The sequence below is a fragment of the Pyricularia pennisetigena genome, chromosome 2 (assembly GCF_004337985.1).
Source record: "Pyricularia pennisetigena strain Br36 chromosome 2, whole genome shotgun sequence".
Lineage (NCBI taxonomy): Eukaryota > Fungi > Ascomycota > Sordariomycetes > Magnaporthales > Pyriculariaceae > Pyricularia > Pyricularia pennisetigena.
The window spans coordinates 1,698,752-1,716,286 of NC_043741.1; the positions used below are offsets into that span (position 1 = coordinate 1,698,752).

A 17,535-nucleotide genomic window follows, 5' to 3' on the forward strand; every position below is an offset into this window, starting at 1 on the left:
TTTTTGGAGTTGAAACGAAGCAGACGGACAGGGTGGTGTGTAATAAAAGAACACTGCGAAACCAGGACGTTTGTCCAGATCGGGTGGGTTAATAGACACCTGACTGATTGGCAAAATTATCCTACCAGCATCCGGCAAGCAATTACTGTTACATACCTACTTTTGTACACATAGCACGTAGAATTGTCCTGTTCTGTACATTCCAGCCCAGTCGGCGGGTCTGTCTAACTAAGGAATCCAGGCCGCTTAGGTTACAGTATTGTATTTGTGCGAAAGCAAGTACTGTACAGTAGAGTAGCACTGAACTCAACTTCTTCACCTTCTAATTTGAAAACAAAGTGGAGAAGGTGACACGCGTACGACCATCACCCCCATAATCGCCCAGACTTGCAAACACAAGCTTTAACAGGCCAAGAAGGCTCTCCGCGCATGCCAAGATTCTTGGCCTGGGCGGACTCGCCCAGAGGATTTGATGCCAAGCTGAGCCTGAGAGCCCTCGCAATATCTTGTCGACCCCACACACCCACCCAATCAACCCCCCCTCAGGACCAAGACAAATGCCATCGCACGGCTTCTTGAGCTGAGACTGACCCGAAAGATAAAGTCCCACAGTAAATTTTTGGCGGGTTTGTCTCCCCTCCTCCCCTGTATTTTCTGGTGCGAAACTAATACTACTGCTAAAGTTTTGTGCTGTAATGTATTGCTCGTCAGGTATCCATCCTGTTTTTTTGCGCAGCAGTGACAAACAGTAGAGGATTCCAAGTCAAGCATAACGTAACCGACATTCTAACAAGGGCCGGCTAAGGCGGTCGGGTCGCACGGCATGTTTAATCGATCGATTAATTGCCTTTCGTTTCTCTGACGAAACCAAAGAGAGACGGGTACTGTTGTCGTATTGCGCAGTAATCTTGGCAAGGAAAAGCATCGCCAAGCGAACCACACCAACAACAAGAGAAGAAGTCAAATCAAGGCGCAAGGGTGAGAAAGAAAGAAGTTACAGAAGAAGAAAAAGAAAAAAAAAAAGTATTGACTGCTCCTGTCCGACACCCTGATCCTCCTTGCTATGTTTAGCTACAGCCTCCTGCCACGAGATTAGAGTGCTGGATCCGACAAGCATTCGACACCAAGCATTCGGGCCTCATGATCGATATAGGCCATACTGCGCAAGAGATCAAGCTTTTATCTGGAGGTCCAATTTATCACCAAGTAAAATTATCGGTTTGATCAGGGGGTTTACAGTAAATACAGCTTGCATGGGTACACCCCGACACAACAGCCTCTATGCCGACCGTCGGGACTTGGTCTTGTCCCTGTTGTTTCTTCACTTCGTCTTGTCTTGTCCTGTCATCCTGTCCTTTATTTATTTATTTGTTTATTTTTTCTCTCTCGTCATCTAGTCTAGTGGAGAGGACAAAAAAAAAATCCCAGGAGAAAAAAAAAACAGTACCAGCCGAGCGGGGCCATGCCTGTTCTGTTCCTCTCCGCCGGTGCGCCCCGAGGTTTCCGATATTCTACTGTACACGCAGCTGGTAGAACAAGCTCTTGCCGAGAGAGCCGGAAGAAAGGCCCAAATTTCCCATCCGAGCCAAATCCCCCGCTTCGTGGAGAGCGGTGATGTGATGCCATCCAGAAAACGAACCGAATTCTAGATGCGGCCGTTGCTTGTGTGTGCTTTCCTGCTTACATGTTTGGCGATGTGACATGCCGTCACCCGCCCAGCCCCCCAAGCCATATCATTCGGCAGGTGGTTAGCCTCTTTGGGTTTACTCGACGAACGCCAAGCCCACCCTGACTGTACTATCGGGCGCTACCAAGAGCCCCCAAGTCCGTTGGTCGAACAAAAAGATGCTTGTGCAGACGCCTTCTTTACGTACCTCGTGGCATGTAGGTACACTATTCCCCTTCCCACCGTTCCCACTCCTACTTTCCGTCTGGGCATAAGGACTTCTTGGCGAGGCACCGTTCTCTTGGCCGTCTTTGCCGTGATCTTCACTCCTCGTCCAATACTCTTCACCCCCATCCACGAGCCGGGTGAGTGGTCCTTGGCGCCACGGCTCGAATCATCTTTGAAATCGAACGTGGAGCCGCACCAAACATCACCCAGAGTAAGCAATACAAAGTCAAGCCTTGGCGCTTGGGTGAATGGAGTTTCGGGTTGTGATCGTCTTGGCGTACTGGGCAGCTTTTTTTTTTTTTTCTTGTCTAAGATTGGACGACCTCTTTTTTTTTCGGCCTAGCGTGCCGGTATTGTAGAAAACTGTCAAGACAAAGACAAGACTCGCTGTACCCTGTGGGGTTCCGTTGGGGAACCGTCACCAGTTCATTCGGCCTTCTCGGCGGCGGCCGCCTCGTGCCGGCACCTCTGGCACATGCACCAGCCGCCAAGACTCCCCTCTGCCCACTCTCGGCGCTGCCGGACGCTCAGGTTGACGTCGCAGTAGTGGTTGAGTATCTCGTCCCCGGCCTTGATCCCCGCGGCGCGGCGCTCGCCTCCCCATTCCACGCGCTCCTCCTTGGCCCGCAGCACCATCCTGCCGCTCCATTCCCATGTGACGTTCGGGTCGCAGTCGTGGTTAGCTAGGCACCAAAAGGGATGAACCGCCGCTACGTCGGGGCGGCCGTCGCGCGTGCTCTTTCTCGCCGAGGCTGTGCCGCGGAATTTTGCGTAAAGCGTATTCATAACCCACGTGTCGTGCCGGGCGAGCGTGCGATAGATGTCGACGTCCATCGTCTCGAGGACGTGTAGCGGCGTCTCGACGTTGAACCTGAAGGAGAATGGGAGCGTCCCGGTAGCCCACTCTGCGTCGTTTTCGCCGCCGCCGTCGCTGCCGCGAGGGACAAAGTCACCCCAGATGTACTTGACCTCCCGAACATCGAGTGGGTGTATGTCCTGGTGTTCGGCCATGGCTAGCAGGCGAGCGAGGAGAAGGAGGTAGAGCGAGTAGTCGATGTCGGCAGCTTCGGGGTCTTTTGCGATTGAGTCTACCCCTTTGTCGCAGACTGCCGGGTGGTAAAGTTCCATAGCCTGGTCGTGGCATTCCTGACTACAAAAGACCGTGTCGTTGCACTCCTCGCAGTTCACGGCCTGCTGTCCTCCCTCGCCACCTGACGCCGAGCTCAGCAAAGGAAGTTCCTCCCCACAGGCGTCACACACGGGCTCCTGCAGCCGGTTGTTGGCCGTGAGCGCCGAAAACTCTCGCAGTACGACCTCGCCGGGCCCAATGTCGGCAGCGGCAAACACGCCGAGCTGCTTGCAAGTGCCCTGCTCCGCCACGCCGGCCGCCAACACGGGAAGCTCGGACGCCTTGACGACGCACTTGGGCGCCATGGCTGCGAGCTGTCCGTTCAGGTAGTCGAGCGATGCCTGCGAAAACCTGTCAGGCTCGTGTGTGTTCCATGCATACACCTCCCTGCGGGCCAGGCCGGCGTCGGGCATGTCGTCCACGCCGACCGTCTCCCGTCCCAACCTCTGACGAGCGGCTGCGTTGATGCGCTCGAGGGTCGCGGCAAGCTTCTCGTCGTCCGCCTTTGCGGCCAGACCTCGTTGGCAGAAGTTGTATGCACTTTTGAGGCAGCCACAACGCAGTAGGCTGGACGAGAGTATTTGAAGACACTTGACCGAAGCTTCAGCCCGCAAGTTGCATTCATCTCCTTTGTTGGGGGTGACAGATGTGCTTCCGCCCACTACGGTCGCAGCTGGGATACCCGTGTGCAATAGTTCATTCAAGGGTCTTCCCTCGTATTTCAACAGGCATTCAAGGGCCGATTCGTGATATTCGAACTCATCGTTTGCGACCTCATCAGTGAGTAGCAGTGCTCTGTAAGCATCGCCACTTGCCAGGTCTGGATAGCCCAGATCAAGGTGGACTAGGGCTCGCTGGAGGTACAATATGAGATCATATGGGCTCGACTCTAGGGCCTCGGTGAGTTCCCGTCGGCGCTCGTAGACTTCCTTGAGGCAGTCTTCCATCACGGCTGAGGTGAAAATGGAAATTGACTTCCCAAACAGCCAGGTGTGCGCCTCTATGCAGTCAAAAACCGTTCAAGTGACCCCCAAGTACTATTGGCTGGTGTGTGTGTGTGTGTGTGTGTGTGTGTGTGTGTGTGTGTGTGTGTGTGTGTGTGTGAGAGAGATTAACAGGAAGACGTTGCAATATAATCAATCCCCTTAATCCCCTTGCTGTGTCAGGAGCAAAGACGAATGCTCCAGATTTTCCAGCGATGATTTCAGTAACAAGCTCGTGTAGTACCTAGTCACACGGGACAACAGACGAGGATCTAACAAGAGCAGGCAAATGCAAACAGCAGGCTGTGGACTATTTTAAGAGTTTTGCGATCGAGGGGATTCTGAAATCGGGATGGAAATTTTCGACCCACATGCGGGGGAATAATAACATACTGTTTGAATGTACAGGTACTGTAGTAGGTACCTGTCCACGCCAGCTAAGGGTTAATCACTGTGGGCGGCCAAATCCTCCGGAGTACTGTACCTTGACCCGGACATGGTAGAGGAGAAGAAACAAGTTAATTAAATAGGAGATACCTAATTTACCTACTCTTTTTACCAAGAATTAGAAAGTGTTGACCATCACTGTCTGGGACTGAATCAAAAGTCATGTTTACGCAAGCCAATGGAACAACCAACCTACCCTGCATCGCGGGATTGATGGCAATACTTGGGAAAGTCGGCTTTATTCGTTATATTGATACTCTCACTGGACTCGGTATTAATACTTATACCCTGGCCACGATCGTATACAGACTTGCCAATGTATCCATCGGTACTGATCGGGTGTATGTACTCGTCCATCGACTGTGACTTACCCAGCGAGATCGGTATGACAGTATTAAAAATTGTATACCGCGATAGCAATGCTTCCAGAATTAATGTAACCGAACTGGGTTCGAACGGATAAGTCGCATTAGACAAAACAGACTAACACGTATCCCGTCGACCTGTTCCCAACATTTACTACGCCAATATCTGAACTAGTCCAACAGCAACTTGGCCTGGATCCCAAGCAGCTCAACAATAGTACATACGCAACTTGCACACAAAAAGATGGTTCTCGACCCGGAATAGTCCAACTTGTCTTGTCTCATCAAATGGTATCTCTCATGTTGAAGAGGTGGGAATATATTTTCAACGTGCTAACGTATTGCTTCCTCTCCATCATCTCTTGCCATTCAAAACTTGTGCCACCTTTTTTTTCGCGGTAGTGTCAAGGCGAGCAATGACCCGCCATATGTGTGCTAAAATCAAAACCAAGCAATGCTTCCGAGATAACAACAGCACATACGGTGTCAAGACGCAGGTGAGGACGGCACATATATGAAACAAAAAAAAAAAGTCGAGCGCCTGTTCGCAAAATGAGAGAGACAAGGCGGCAATAAGAAGGGGTATCTTGAATGCGAAAAGGAAAATGTTTTGTTTCATCTGAAAATGGACATCGCGATGTGCCGACAGATGACGTGATTCCTCGTCGTTTTCGTTGCGTTTGCCGAAAGCATCCCAGGAAGGCCGGGAAGCGGGTATAATGTCGCTGCTAAGACGCCGAAAAGAAACATGAAGTACGACTCAACGATGTATGCAAGTCGTAGTGCAGCCAGGTTCAAGTGGTTCTGTGCTGATATCGCGTGACGGGAATTGGATCAGGGGAATCCCGCCGAAACAACAATGACACTGGCAGGTGAATAAGGGTGTGATGGCAGAGACTCAAAACTCTAGCCATATGATGGTAAAAAAAATTCAGGATGTTCGCTTTGCACCAGCAGTGTAGAAGTCAAAGATGCAATGATACGAGGGTACGCGAGAGGGGAGAGAGAGGGGAGAGAGAGAGAGAAAGAGTATGCGCGTGTCGTTACTTGTGGACACAGCATTCCAAGAAAAATAAAAAGCCACCAACAAGCCTACTCTGCAAAAGGAGTGATTGATGACCCGAACCCAGGAGGACGCCGCCTCAACCAATGGAGCAGGCGAGGAACTATGAAAAGGCAGGCTATGCCTTTCCTCCCCTGCCCCAAATCAATAGTGCCGTCCCAACCCAAACATAAACAGGCTCTTATGCCCAATCCGAGCCTGTTTTCTCAGAAAACCCATAATCCATCCGCCAAACTCGTAAAGAAGAGAATACGTGAGGGGAAGTTGTGTTTAAAATAACTAAGTCGCAAAAGGGGGAGGGGTGATGCAAAAAAGCTCAGCTTCCCAGAAAAGTATGCTTTGAAAGAAAAGCTTCCCATCCTCTCTATTGTTTCATGAGAACGCCGCGCCGATGCAGAAAAAAAAATCCAGAGTCGTGTGTTTTATACAGAACCGAGTTGAAGCAGAGCCTCGACGGCCTCGCGCTCCTGTGCGTCAGAGGCCGAGGCGAAGCCTACAGTGGTGTTGTTGGTGTTGAAACCGCGTGGCAGTTGCGGGGTTCGAGCCATCCCGCTGCCGCTATATACTTTGTTTGCGCCTGGCGAGACCCCGAAACCGGTGTTGGAGTAGGATGCGGCGCGGAGCCCCGCGGCACCGACAGCAGCCCAATCCTCGTCGTCGGTCGCATCCTCGGGATCGTCGTGGCGCATCATGTCCGCGTCGATGTAATCGGGGGCTTCGGAGCAAGACGCAGAGGCAGATCCGTCTAATGACATTTTGTCTGCCTCGTTCTCCATCATGGCCATGTCGTGGTCGTAGTCTTCGTGGGAGAAGGCGCAGGCCGACGCGTCCGAGCTGGAATGGTGCGGCCTGCCGTCCCATCTCACCGACGAGATGGGAATTCCCATGCCTTCGGTTGGAGGTGAGAGCTCTCGTCTCGCAGGTTGACCCCGGCGCCGTGCGTCCCACCTCCCCCATCCGACCTTCTCGAAGACGACATCACCATTGATTCCACCTCCTTCACCTCCACATCCCTTCCCCTCGAGCGCGGCCACGACCAACCTCCTCGCCTTTGCGGGAGGAATGCCTGAGAAGCCAGGCACAGACGTGGTGAGGTAGCCCATCACGTAGCGAATGGCCAGCGGCCCATGATTCAACATGATCTCGGGCAGGTGGTACTTGGCAAGCATACCGGGTGTGATGGCGCCGTAGGAGTCGGGCAGGAGGGAATTCCCCCCATTGGTCTCACCAGAGGCGCTGCCGGCGGCGTCGTGGTGCAAGTCCAGGTCCGAATCGATGGGGTCAAGCCTGGCCTTCTGCAGTTGCGCGCGCAGGCCGTGTGCAGGAAGCCCCGGGGATATGGAGTTGGGGGGAGTCGGGAGAGGGAGAGGGTGATTCTTGGTCACAGGGACGCTCCGGGCCGCTACACCAGTTAAGGAGTCTCGGGGGGAGGTCGCGTGGATATCGTGAGTAGCAGTTGCCATGGTTGCCATTTTCGAGTAGTTCTTTTGGGGGGATCTCGGGAGCAAGATGCCTCCGAGATTGATGCTTCAGACGTCTGTCAAGGGAGGAGAGTTAAGGATTCAGTAGGCCATTCGCAGCTGTGATAGAGGTTTTGACAGCAAAATAAAGCAGAGGCGATTTGTGATGGCAAGAATAGAAGAATATGGCGACCAAATGCTGTGCCGTGTTGGTTGAGGTTGAGTCACACACGTAATTAGGTCTGACATGGAAGCCTAGACAAGGTACTTACAAGCAGGCCCGAAGCAATTAAAGCGCTGAATGAGCAGGTCGAACCGGTCCTTGTCAAAGGATCGGAAACCAAAACAAGAGCAGGTTTTGGTGCTGAGAATGGCAAGATGGCAAGTGCTGCAACAGCGATTATCGTACTGTGACTAGAGATGACTCTCTTTTATCTTTGGGGTTAAGGGTTTGTTGTTCTTTGTGCTTTGGGGAAGGGAAGAAAGGAAGAGAAGGGACAAAGTGCGACAAGTGTGTGCGCCAACACCTGCTAATGTACCATGTTCCGGTTCTCGCTCGCCCGGACCTGTGTCAATTACGACACTACACCCCCCAGCCCAGCAGCAGCAGCAGCGGCAGTAGTAGCAGCAGAAGTCCATGCCATGCCATGCACCCACTGCCTCGTCGCTCACCTGGGCCCAGCAGTGGGAGTGGAGAGCTCTCTCCAGACCGGCAGGTACCTCCTGACCGGGATTACCACGCCAGCGAAAGCCAACTTTGAGTCGCTCCACTTGTCGAAAGAAACGAGCCTTCCCTGTTCAGGGTACAACATCAATCAAGTGATTGAAAGCAAGAATGTTCCAGCAGACGGTATTCTCACACACACACACACACACACACACACACACACACACACACAAAACTTCATTATCTGTCTTTTTTTTTTTTTTTTTTTTTTTCTCCTTTTGTCACGATACATGTCCAAGACGTTTCTCAATAGTTCAATTTCGCATGAAACCCGAGTCGACAGCCCCCCAAACCAGACAGCGACTGTGCAGGCACCGCTAAATTACCTACCCATCAGTGTTCCTCATCTTCTTTTGCCTCCCCAGTGTAAAAGTAATATTGTAATCTGAGGGGAAAGGGTGGTGTGGATAGCATGTGGACGAGGAATGCTGATTGCTAAGGATGGCCAAAGAGGTACTTTATTGCTGGGTTGCCAAAATTGGATCAAGTGCAATTATCTGTTTGTGCCCTCCGCGAGGGTTGGGCCGCGACAATCATCATTAATCTGATCCTTGCACAGTATCGGTATTTCGGACGTAGATGTCATGTCACTGCATGTACGGGGCTTATCGTTGATTCGTTCTGGTCGTTTTCATGCTTCTAGCTTTAAATCTTGAAGAAATACTAAATGCGACAATGCCAATGATCCCTTATCAGGATTCGTCTCTGTTAAACTTGCCTTTCCCCTTGACCGATGGTCAAAAGCTTCATGGAATGCGATGCATCAGGACGTGGAAGCCATGGCTTGCATGGCAAAAGCCAAACAACACATGAACGAGCTGTACTGTACTCTCCTATTGTTTGTGGCTCTAGCGGCATTGGAATTGGAACCCGGGCCGCCGGAATGCAGTGACAAGCCCCAGCAAAGCGGCGACGTTCCTAGTGATTTACCCATGCCTTTGTAACCTTAGGTACCCACCAAAAGAACTATTCCCGGGTACCTAATTTACTAGGTCGCAAAAACGGCAATTTTACGACGACATCCGTTGCAAGGGAGCTGGGTTTTTTTTTTTTTCTCGTTGGTCATTGACATGTGTTGTGTCGCAACTCGTCTGAGGCTCTGCCTACCTTCCAGCTGCCTTAAAAGCGTAATTATCGGAAGCAAGACAAAGGACTGACATCTAACTATACCAGGCTCCGATCAGCCCAAACAAACCTTATAATGCGCTCAATCCGGTGACTTATTTGAAGCCAGGTAGAGACGGCCAGCTCGACCAATACGACCGAATCGGGATCCATCGCGTAGCCGTGTATATCCTAATTAGAATAGGTACTTCCCCTGTCGCCTCACGGGCCTCCTGGATAGAGGTACCGGTCTGTACCTGAGGTACCATTGATCCATTTGTTATCCCCACAAAAACCGGGAGTGTTCTTTGTTTTGTGTTTACTACGTATAGACTTTGGTGTTCGGATAAAACCCTATCAGGGAGACCCCTTCTGTTAATTTCGACAACTTTGTTTTCTTTTCTTCGCGGTGTTTTAACGAGGTGTGCTTTACGCAACTGTGTGCGCAAAAGGCCATCATGGTCCATCTAGGTACTTAGGTACCTAGGTACTTTTTGGGCAGCTGAATCCCCTGTCTAAAGTGGTTTTGCATCGCTTGCCTTGCCTTTTTTGCCCTGCTTACCTTGCTTGACCTCACCTCGGGTGGCCATTTGCGGCGTTTCCCTTATTTAATAAGCTGACGCCGCCCCAAATAGTGACTTCCGGAGAGGGCAACAGCCCCGATCCTCCCTTGGACAAAACCCTAATCTTTTTTTTTTTTTTTTTTACAGTATACCTGAATCTACCAAGGTACCTCGGATCCCCCATTCACTGCGTATCTCCGCCGTGGTGTTAGTCGTGCCTCATCCAGCTGTCGCTATCAGCACAGGTGTGTCTGTCCCATCCTGTCATTGGTCGTTATGCAGGTGACCAGGTGACGTCGGCGCTGGGGTCGAGAACCTCCATGGCCAATTACCCACCCACACATGGGAACGAAATGGGGTCTTGGGGGGTGTGCCCTGTTTTCCTTTTTTTGGTTTGGGCTTCTTTGCGCGGTGCGCACAAATGGTTGTTTCGTACCACGTAGTGGAATGTAGGTACGATACTCTTGTGGTTGCAGCCAAGCAGGCGAAGCAAATCAACATGCTGCTGCTGCCACCCCCGCGATGCGACGCGCATCATTGCATCCTCCCACGTTGTTGAGAACTGCTGCAGGTGGCCACCGTGGCTTAACAAGGAAATTTTCGGGAGGCCGCTCGCATCTAGCAGCACACATGTCTATCTCGCGCCGTGTTAATCACTATCTATCTTATGCTATAGCTATCAAGACAGACTATCGCATGTACATTGATTCGTCGCTTGTGACTAATACCACTGGCCGCAACGGGGACCCCACAACCCGGATTTCGCAAAAGATGTCGCAAATCCCACTTTGTATCTTGGCCCCAAAAAAAAGGGCCCGTAACGACTCAAAAGTTCGAAACCAACTCCGCGACATAGGCATGCCACTGGAAGACCTTTCTGGGAGCGGGGATCTACTGTATTGTACTCTGACAGGTCGCGCGCCAGTCACCGGATGTGGGTTTCGAGATCATCGCCCCGCTACCCGGCATTCCCACCTTGTGTAAATCATCCCGGGATCCTCCGCCTCAAAGCGGGAGTTGTTTGTCATCCATTAGTCGTCGTGACCATCACGCCGTCCAGTGACTGGCTGTAAATGCTTCCCCTCGAAGCCACAAAAAGTCTTTCAAGAGACACCACAGCCCCATTCTCGATTGGGAACGATACACAAGAGAAAAGAGTTTGGACGAAAAAGCTACAACTGCGGAGCCGTGGAGTTTTGAGAGGGTCCACAAACGATATGCACGGTATCATCATCGTCAGCATCGCACAGTCACTCCAGAGGTCGATGTTCCTTGTTGGAAGGAATCATGTCGTAGTGACGGCATGATGGGAAACATGGGGGGCCACCAACGATTCTCCATGTTTCAATCACGAGCACGAACTATGACGGGCGATTGAAAAACGATCTCGCGATAAACTTGGCGGGGGCAAAAGCCCTAATTAACGCGTCGACTTCAGGCATCACCAATGATGCCTGCACATGAATGAATGCCATAGCCGCATTCGGAGTCTCGGGTACAAGCTCGGCTTGCCAAAATATGTCCTTTTTCCGTAACTTGCTGCCGCGTGGCATGACAGCCGCCTGCTTACCCCCGCCATCGGGACAAATTGCTCAAATGTCAATTGAACAGATATTGTCTGCAAGCCTGCTCAGATAAACGATCGGGGAGTCAGAATAAAAACCTAAATGTCAAAGAATGTGCGTGGTGTGTCTATTGGGGGGGTGGGTGCTGTGTTTTCGATGCTCTTGGCTCACAAGTCAAGGCAGCAGCAACATGAGAGAATTCGTGACACAGAAATACACGTCCCTGTTCGCACGACAATAACGTTCTTGACGAAGGGGGACTTGAGGGCCAAAACAGAACATTCCCATTTGTGTATCACTCACCTGTCGCAAAACGTGGAGATTATCAGCCGATAGATTGTAGACGTGACGATATTGCCGTATACTCTCCTCGAGAACCCCCTCCTTAGTTGCATGACCTTCACAGATTGCCTTCATTTTGGCCTCCATCTCTCGTCTGAGGAATGGCTTGCCAAGGCTCATCTCGAAGTTCATTCGGTCAAACCCCTCAATCAATGCCACACCAAGTTGTGTTGGGACAAAGACCTTCACACCACCACGACCGCCACTGTTGGTTGCACCGCCGCCCCCTCTTCCTCGTGTGCCACCGCGACCTCGGCCTCGACCCCGTCCTCCCCGTCCTCCCCTTCCTCCCCTTCCGGCTGGTGCGGCTACATCCTCCTCGTCCATGGCTCCATCGCCAGCTTGAGCAATCCGTCCCGGTAGTTCTGTCGTGCGTGCGTACTGTCTCGTCTGAATGGTCTGAATATGCTCCGCCATCGTGGCATCAGTACCAATTCCATTGGCATCCATGAGAGCAATTAGGTCAGCCTCGGTGAGATAGCTTGGCGCCTGTGTTTTGCCTTCAGTCATCATCGCCTCGGCCGGGATGATCTGCTCGCCTACGGTGAGCCGGGGCAGCTCCGCTGAGTTGTTCCAGTTTTCATAAGGGTAGACGTCAAGATAATTCCTCTGGATGACGACAACACCATGCGCGTGGAACGTCTCGGGCCCATAGGTCACATCAATGTCCGTAGCCATACCTTGAGCGTCCTCTGAACAACACGCAAGGAACCGACGCACTATAAGTTCGTACACCCTTCCTGCTTCGGCCCCGATTTCGCTGAGGGCGGTGCCGGTTGCATAGGTGATTGGGTGGATTGGAGGATGCGCCTTGTCATCGTGTCGGCCATTGCGAGGCTGTTGGAACCCGCCATCGACCAGACCCTGAGCAAAAGGACCCCATCTACTGTCTTGGGTCTGCTTTTGCACCAGGGTCCGCAGGTTCATCCCTTTGTCGAAGCGATCTGTCTCGGTTCTGGGGTAGCTGATGAAACCCTTTTGGTAGAGTTTCTCTGCGATTTCCATAGTTTGCTGACCGCTTATACGGATGAACTTTGTGGCCATCTTTTGAAGCTCGACTGTGGTCAAAGGTAGCGGCTTCCATTTTCTCGTCGGTTTCTCCTGTACTTTGATGACCGTTGCAGTCTTGGCCTCGATGCACCGTTCGTAGAGTATGATTACAGACGCTCGATCAAAAAGGCGCCCCCTGGTCCAGGTGAAGTTTCCATTCTTTCCATCCTTGTTGATGCTCAGCTTGATGCTCCAGAAAGTCTCGGGGACAAAATTCTTGACGCGAAAGTATCGGTCAACCACAAAGCCAAGAGTAGGGAACTGACATGATCCTAGGTACTCCTCTCTTGGTCAGCCAAAGATCACAGCCCTGGCTCATAGGTCTGACAAGTATACTTACCGTAGCTCAAGACGAGGTCTTTTAGCGGGCCGTTTAAGGAGCGCAGGTTGATAGTCAGAAACCTGGTAAAGGCATAGCCTATTCGAAGATCCAGTTCAATGCGCGCTGCTACAGCAGCAACCTGCATGTCATCGAGGTCGACGGGGTTTCTCGCAGCTTGCAATATGTGCCTGGGTTATTTTTTGCAGGTATGGTCAGTAAGCCAGTCCTTTGGACAATGGAACGGTCAAACATACGCCCGCTCGATGTTGCTGAATCTTGCTCTTTTGACCTCAATGCCAGGCTTGCCTTTCCTGGCTTCTTCTCGTATTTCACTACCAATGTGTTCTCCCTCACGGTCGCAATCTGTCCAGATGAACAAAGCCCGGGCGTACCGAGCTTGACGCTGTATATTCTCGGCTATTTCTTTCTTGTCCTGCATCGATGCACCCATCTTAGCCATTGCATCATCCAGATGGCCATAGAGTAGTTTTTGTATGCCAAAGGATCAAGGTGCAGAGCTGTGACATAGGATATGCACTAGCTTACAGGACTAATCATTACGCACATTTGCCACATGGGTATGCAAAGGAGCACTGAATAGATGGTCGGGGGTAGGCCGATGCCAGTCCTTGAAGTCAGGACCAAATTGTACCTCAGTCAGATGCCCGGTAACGCAGGTCATGGTGACATCGCAGTTACCCCATGGGTGGCCAAAGTCATAAGTAAAAGAATAGTTCTTGATGTATTGAACGCGAGTATTGTGCTGTGACGAGTGTGAGTATCACCAATGAATGAATAGAGACAACAGCAGCAGCGACGTCTGGAAACTTCAAACGGACCGTTTGGAACTGGCCGCCGGAGAGGTGACCGGCGACAGCCTTGGAGATGGATGGCTTTTCAGCCACACATAGTATCATTGTCATTGTGTGTGTCTCTCTCTCTCTCTCTTTATTTTTTTTTTCTTTTTTTTCTTTCATATAGACGCGTGTCCACGAGGCTGAGCGGACGCGGTCAACTCATGACGTGCAAATATCTTCCCGGCACAGTCTCAACTTTGATTCGCTAATATTGACTACCTTTGTCAGCATGCACCACCATATTTCTGCCTGCGCCATGCGTCGTACAAGGTAGATATCCCTACCGTATCGGGACGCCAGGGTAGCAGACAGACAGGTTATGGGTGTGGGCAGACAGTGGGCTGGATCAAGTTTAAAAGCATCGATCGATCTTCATGCAGTATAGAAAAGAAACAAGATTGGTAGACGCGCTTATCGGGCCAGTGCATTGGATCTCTTAGTCTTTGATTGAGGGTTGCTGTTTGGGTGACTTTTTTTTTGTGTCGGCTTCTGTTTTGGTTGGTTCAAGCTACAATCTTGGCAAGTGACCCGCTGCAGAGTAACAAATGATTGGTAGTGAGATCCATCGATTTGGAACCGACTTCTAGAAACACGAACTTTAAGCTTCATCACCAACCCTGCACCCCCCACAACTTCCATGACGCAGGGCGATCGTCAGAAAGCGGGACATTGGCGGAAGCATCGGAGCTCGGAGATCAGGGCTTATGGGGTTTCTCGTCTTCCAGCTTTTCAGGGTGAGCTTGCCTACAGGGCGATGACGCGTGCACTTTCAAACCCATCCTCCTTTGTCATGCCATTGAGTTGGAAGGTAAGATATCCAGGTAATCCAGACTGCCAAGCATCAGTCGCGCCCAACGGGGCCCCCAACCGTTGCATTGATCTTAGCCCGCCATCTAGTCTAGATCTCTCGGGCTGACTTCCATCTTGACGAAGAACATCGCAAACAGCGTCCCTCAGCGTGCAAACTCCGAGATTTGCGATAACCTCAACCACCAAACTCAATACGCCTAAAATACGCCCACAATGGCCCTTCCAGCCTTGAACGCGCTGGAGGAATGCTCCGACTTCTCAAAGACCGTCGAGCCCTTCATCCCTCAGCTGTACGAGCTTCCCAACAAGCTCATCGAGGTCTTCACGTCAGGTGGAAGCCTGCGCGCACTCTATCTCAGCACCAATCCGCTCATCTCCGCGTTCGCCTTTTCGCTAGTGCTCGGCCTGGTCTTCTTGGTCGTCTCCGAGATCAACAAGAACTATTCGCAAGTTGATAGATGCTGGAGCATATTGCCCACAGTCTACCTGGCCCACTTCGATGTGTGGGCGCGCATGGCTGGCCTGCCTAGCGAGAGACTGGATACCGCGCTCATCTTTGGCATCGTTTGGAGCGTAAGTGAAGAGCCACCACTATATCTGACAATATACGATTAACTGCTGACATGTGGATTGTTATGACCAGATTCGATTGACCTACAACTACGCACGAAAGGGAGGATACAACATTGGCTCTGAGGATTATAGATGGTGCGCGCCCTGTCCACTCTGCTTGTGCCATCAGGCGGGGTACTCCCACGATTATGCATGATCATGTTACTTATTCTCTTTGACAGGGAGATTGTCCGCAAAAACGCTCCGGCATGGGCTTTCCATCTCCTCAATATTGTCTTCATCTCTTTCATCCAGAGCGTCCTACTCTTCCTGATCGCCGCCCCCGCATACCCGATGTTGCTCGCCATCCAGTTCGAGCCGCAGGCATCTACCGCAGACTACGTATTCATGTCCATCCAGCTCGGGCTTGTCACCTTGGAATGGTTTGCGGATCAGCAACAGTGGGACTACCATGGCGCCAAAAAGCAATACCAAGAGACAGCCAAGGTTCCTTCAGGGTACACGCACGCCGAGGTGGAGCAAGGGTTCGTCTCAAGCGGTCTATGGGCTTATAGCCGGCACCCCAACTTTGCCGCCGAGCAAACCATCTGGTTCCTACTCTACCAGTGGAGCTGTTATAATACAAAGGTCCTGTACAGCTGGGCTGGTATTGGCTCGGTGTCTCTGCTCTCGCTGTTCCAGGGATCGACGTGGCTCACGGAGCTCATCACTTCTGGAAAGTACCCGGACTATAAGGAGTATCAGAAGCAGGTTGGCATGTTCGTACCTACAGGCCGGGCCTACAAGGCACGGGCTTTGCCCAAAGGCCCCAAGATCATTAAGACGAGCGAGCTCACGAAGAAGAATGAGAAGAAGAAGCACAAGTGAAGACTTGGTGCTGTATCCGAATCCCTCGAGAGATCACGTACTGTCGAGAATTACTAATGCAACCGACTTCTGACTGTATTCATTATCTGTCAACGCGTTAGCGAGTTAGGCGCAATCGTTTGGATATGATCATATTATCATACAGTGCGGTTCTGAATACAGTGCACAATAACGATTTTAGGTTGACTGACTGACTTTTGTGTAAAGATTCCACCAAAGGGATAGCACATGTCAAGGGACTTCGGGAGCGGGATGACATATCTTGCAAGGCTGGATCCAGGTTTAAGTTAGAGCTCTCATCCGATCAGCGCGGGTTTGCGGAATATGTAAATCGGCAGCTACCTTATCTATGTCACACCTACTCCCTTGCAATGACGTTCCTGGGCGAGATGAGATGAGCGAGACAAAAGAGAACGACTGGCCAGCATCTCTGTGGTTGCTATGCTATCTACGTCACAGGGACCAATTTTTTTAGAGTGGTTTTTTTTTTTTTTTTTTATAATATTTTTGAAGCTGTCTAGTTGACACGGCGACATCCGTAACTGCGGATCCATGATGCTGCACTATGTTGTGAGGATCTAGAAACAGTGCTAGTCGGGTACGGCCCAGGTTAGGCGGATTTCCAACCTTATCTTACGGGCTTTATGCGACTTACATACAGGTATATGCACGCCCAAATACCTACCCGTCACCATGGTAAAACCTTGAGGTAGATGCAAAGAGCCTCGGCCAAGCAGCCCAACGCACCGGGGCAAAGATCTCGGCATAGATACATACGACTCTAGGCATGTATGTAGGCAGGTGCAGCGAAATGGGGAAAACAAAAAACTCATCGAGGAAGTTTCGGGCACGCCGCCTCGAGGCAGCAGGCATGGCCTAGACACCAGAAGGCGGAACTGACATGAGGCTTAATGAGCCTTGCCGCAGGTCAGACTAGCCATGATTCAATCAGCTGATACTTTATGACATCCTGAGTCTTAGGGGACCATCAAATCAAATTATTCCGCAATAATAAAGCAGTCCTAGAAATCAAAAAATCTGTTGAGCCGTCTTTGATATATTCATCTGTAAAGAATCGATTCTTTCTGAGCAGCTCGCCACCCACACTAACCCACCGTCCTCGAGTGCCGCATACAACATCAGGTTTGGTTATTTTTATTGTTTATATATCTGTACCTGCATACACGCCACGCAAGTGTGCCGGAAATCAGACTATAAAGAGCACAGTAAAAGAGCTCAACAAGTTGCTGGAGACCACAGCGGCGTGAGCTCGCGTGAATAGAATTCCACTAGGAGTCCGAGACGATTCTTCCTGTCCACATCCTTCACCAAGCAATATCACTCCTCGGATCCGGCCCTCCAAATTTCTGGTGTCTGCGGACTAGAAAAGTGTCCAAGACATCTCTCCAAAAAA

The 17,535-nt window shown here is 51.2% G+C and overlaps 5 protein-coding genes across 5 annotated transcripts; 1 reads left to right on the plus strand and 4 right to left on the minus strand.

The window, feature by feature from the left end:
* Window positions 1-1,807: 1,807 nt before the first annotated feature.
* PpBr36_00446 (uncharacterized protein) lies at window positions 1,808-2,097 on the minus strand (the record flags this gene model as incomplete). The annotated part of the gene is given in 2 exon segments (XM_029887639.1): window positions 1,808-2,064; window positions 2,079-2,097. 2 exon segments carry the CDS (start codon window positions 2,095-2,097, stop codon window positions 1,808-1,810), a joined length of 276 nt encoding a protein of 91 aa, XP_029751512.1.
* Window positions 2,098-2,320: 223 nt separating this feature from the next.
* On the minus strand, window positions 2,321-3,970 carry PpBr36_00447 (uncharacterized protein; the record flags this gene model as incomplete). The annotated part of the gene is made up of 1 exon (XM_029887640.1): window positions 2,321-3,970. The coding sequence occupies one exon, from the start codon at window positions 3,968-3,970 to the stop codon at window positions 2,321-2,323; it is 1,650 nt and encodes a 549-aa protein (XP_029751513.1).
* A 2,333-nt stretch (window positions 3,971-6,303) lies between these two features.
* On the minus strand, window positions 6,304-9,346 carry PpBr36_00448 (uncharacterized protein; the record flags this gene model as incomplete). The annotated part of the gene is made up of 5 exons (XM_029887641.1): window positions 6,304-7,283; window positions 7,614-7,729; window positions 8,014-8,135; window positions 8,783-8,986; window positions 9,311-9,346. 5 exons carry the CDS (start codon window positions 9,344-9,346, stop codon window positions 6,304-6,306), a joined length of 1,458 nt encoding a protein of 485 aa, XP_029751520.1.
* Window positions 9,347-11,176: 1,830 nt separating this feature from the next.
* On the minus strand, window positions 11,177-13,937 carry PpBr36_00449 (uncharacterized protein; the record flags this gene model as incomplete). The annotated part of the gene is made up of 5 exons (XM_029887642.1): window positions 11,177-11,361; window positions 11,600-12,964; window positions 13,033-13,202; window positions 13,269-13,447; window positions 13,800-13,937. 5 exons carry the CDS (start codon window positions 13,935-13,937, stop codon window positions 11,177-11,179), a joined length of 2,037 nt encoding a protein of 678 aa, XP_029751521.1.
* Window positions 13,938-14,894: 957 nt separating this feature from the next.
* Window positions 14,895-16,121, plus strand: PpBr36_00450 (uncharacterized protein; the record flags this gene model as incomplete). The annotated part of the gene is made up of 3 exons (XM_029887643.1): window positions 14,895-15,254; window positions 15,325-15,389; window positions 15,476-16,121. 3 exons carry the CDS (start codon window positions 14,895-14,897, stop codon window positions 16,119-16,121), a joined length of 1,071 nt encoding a protein of 356 aa, XP_029752618.1.
* Between the last annotated feature and the right edge of the window lie 1,414 nt (window positions 16,122-17,535).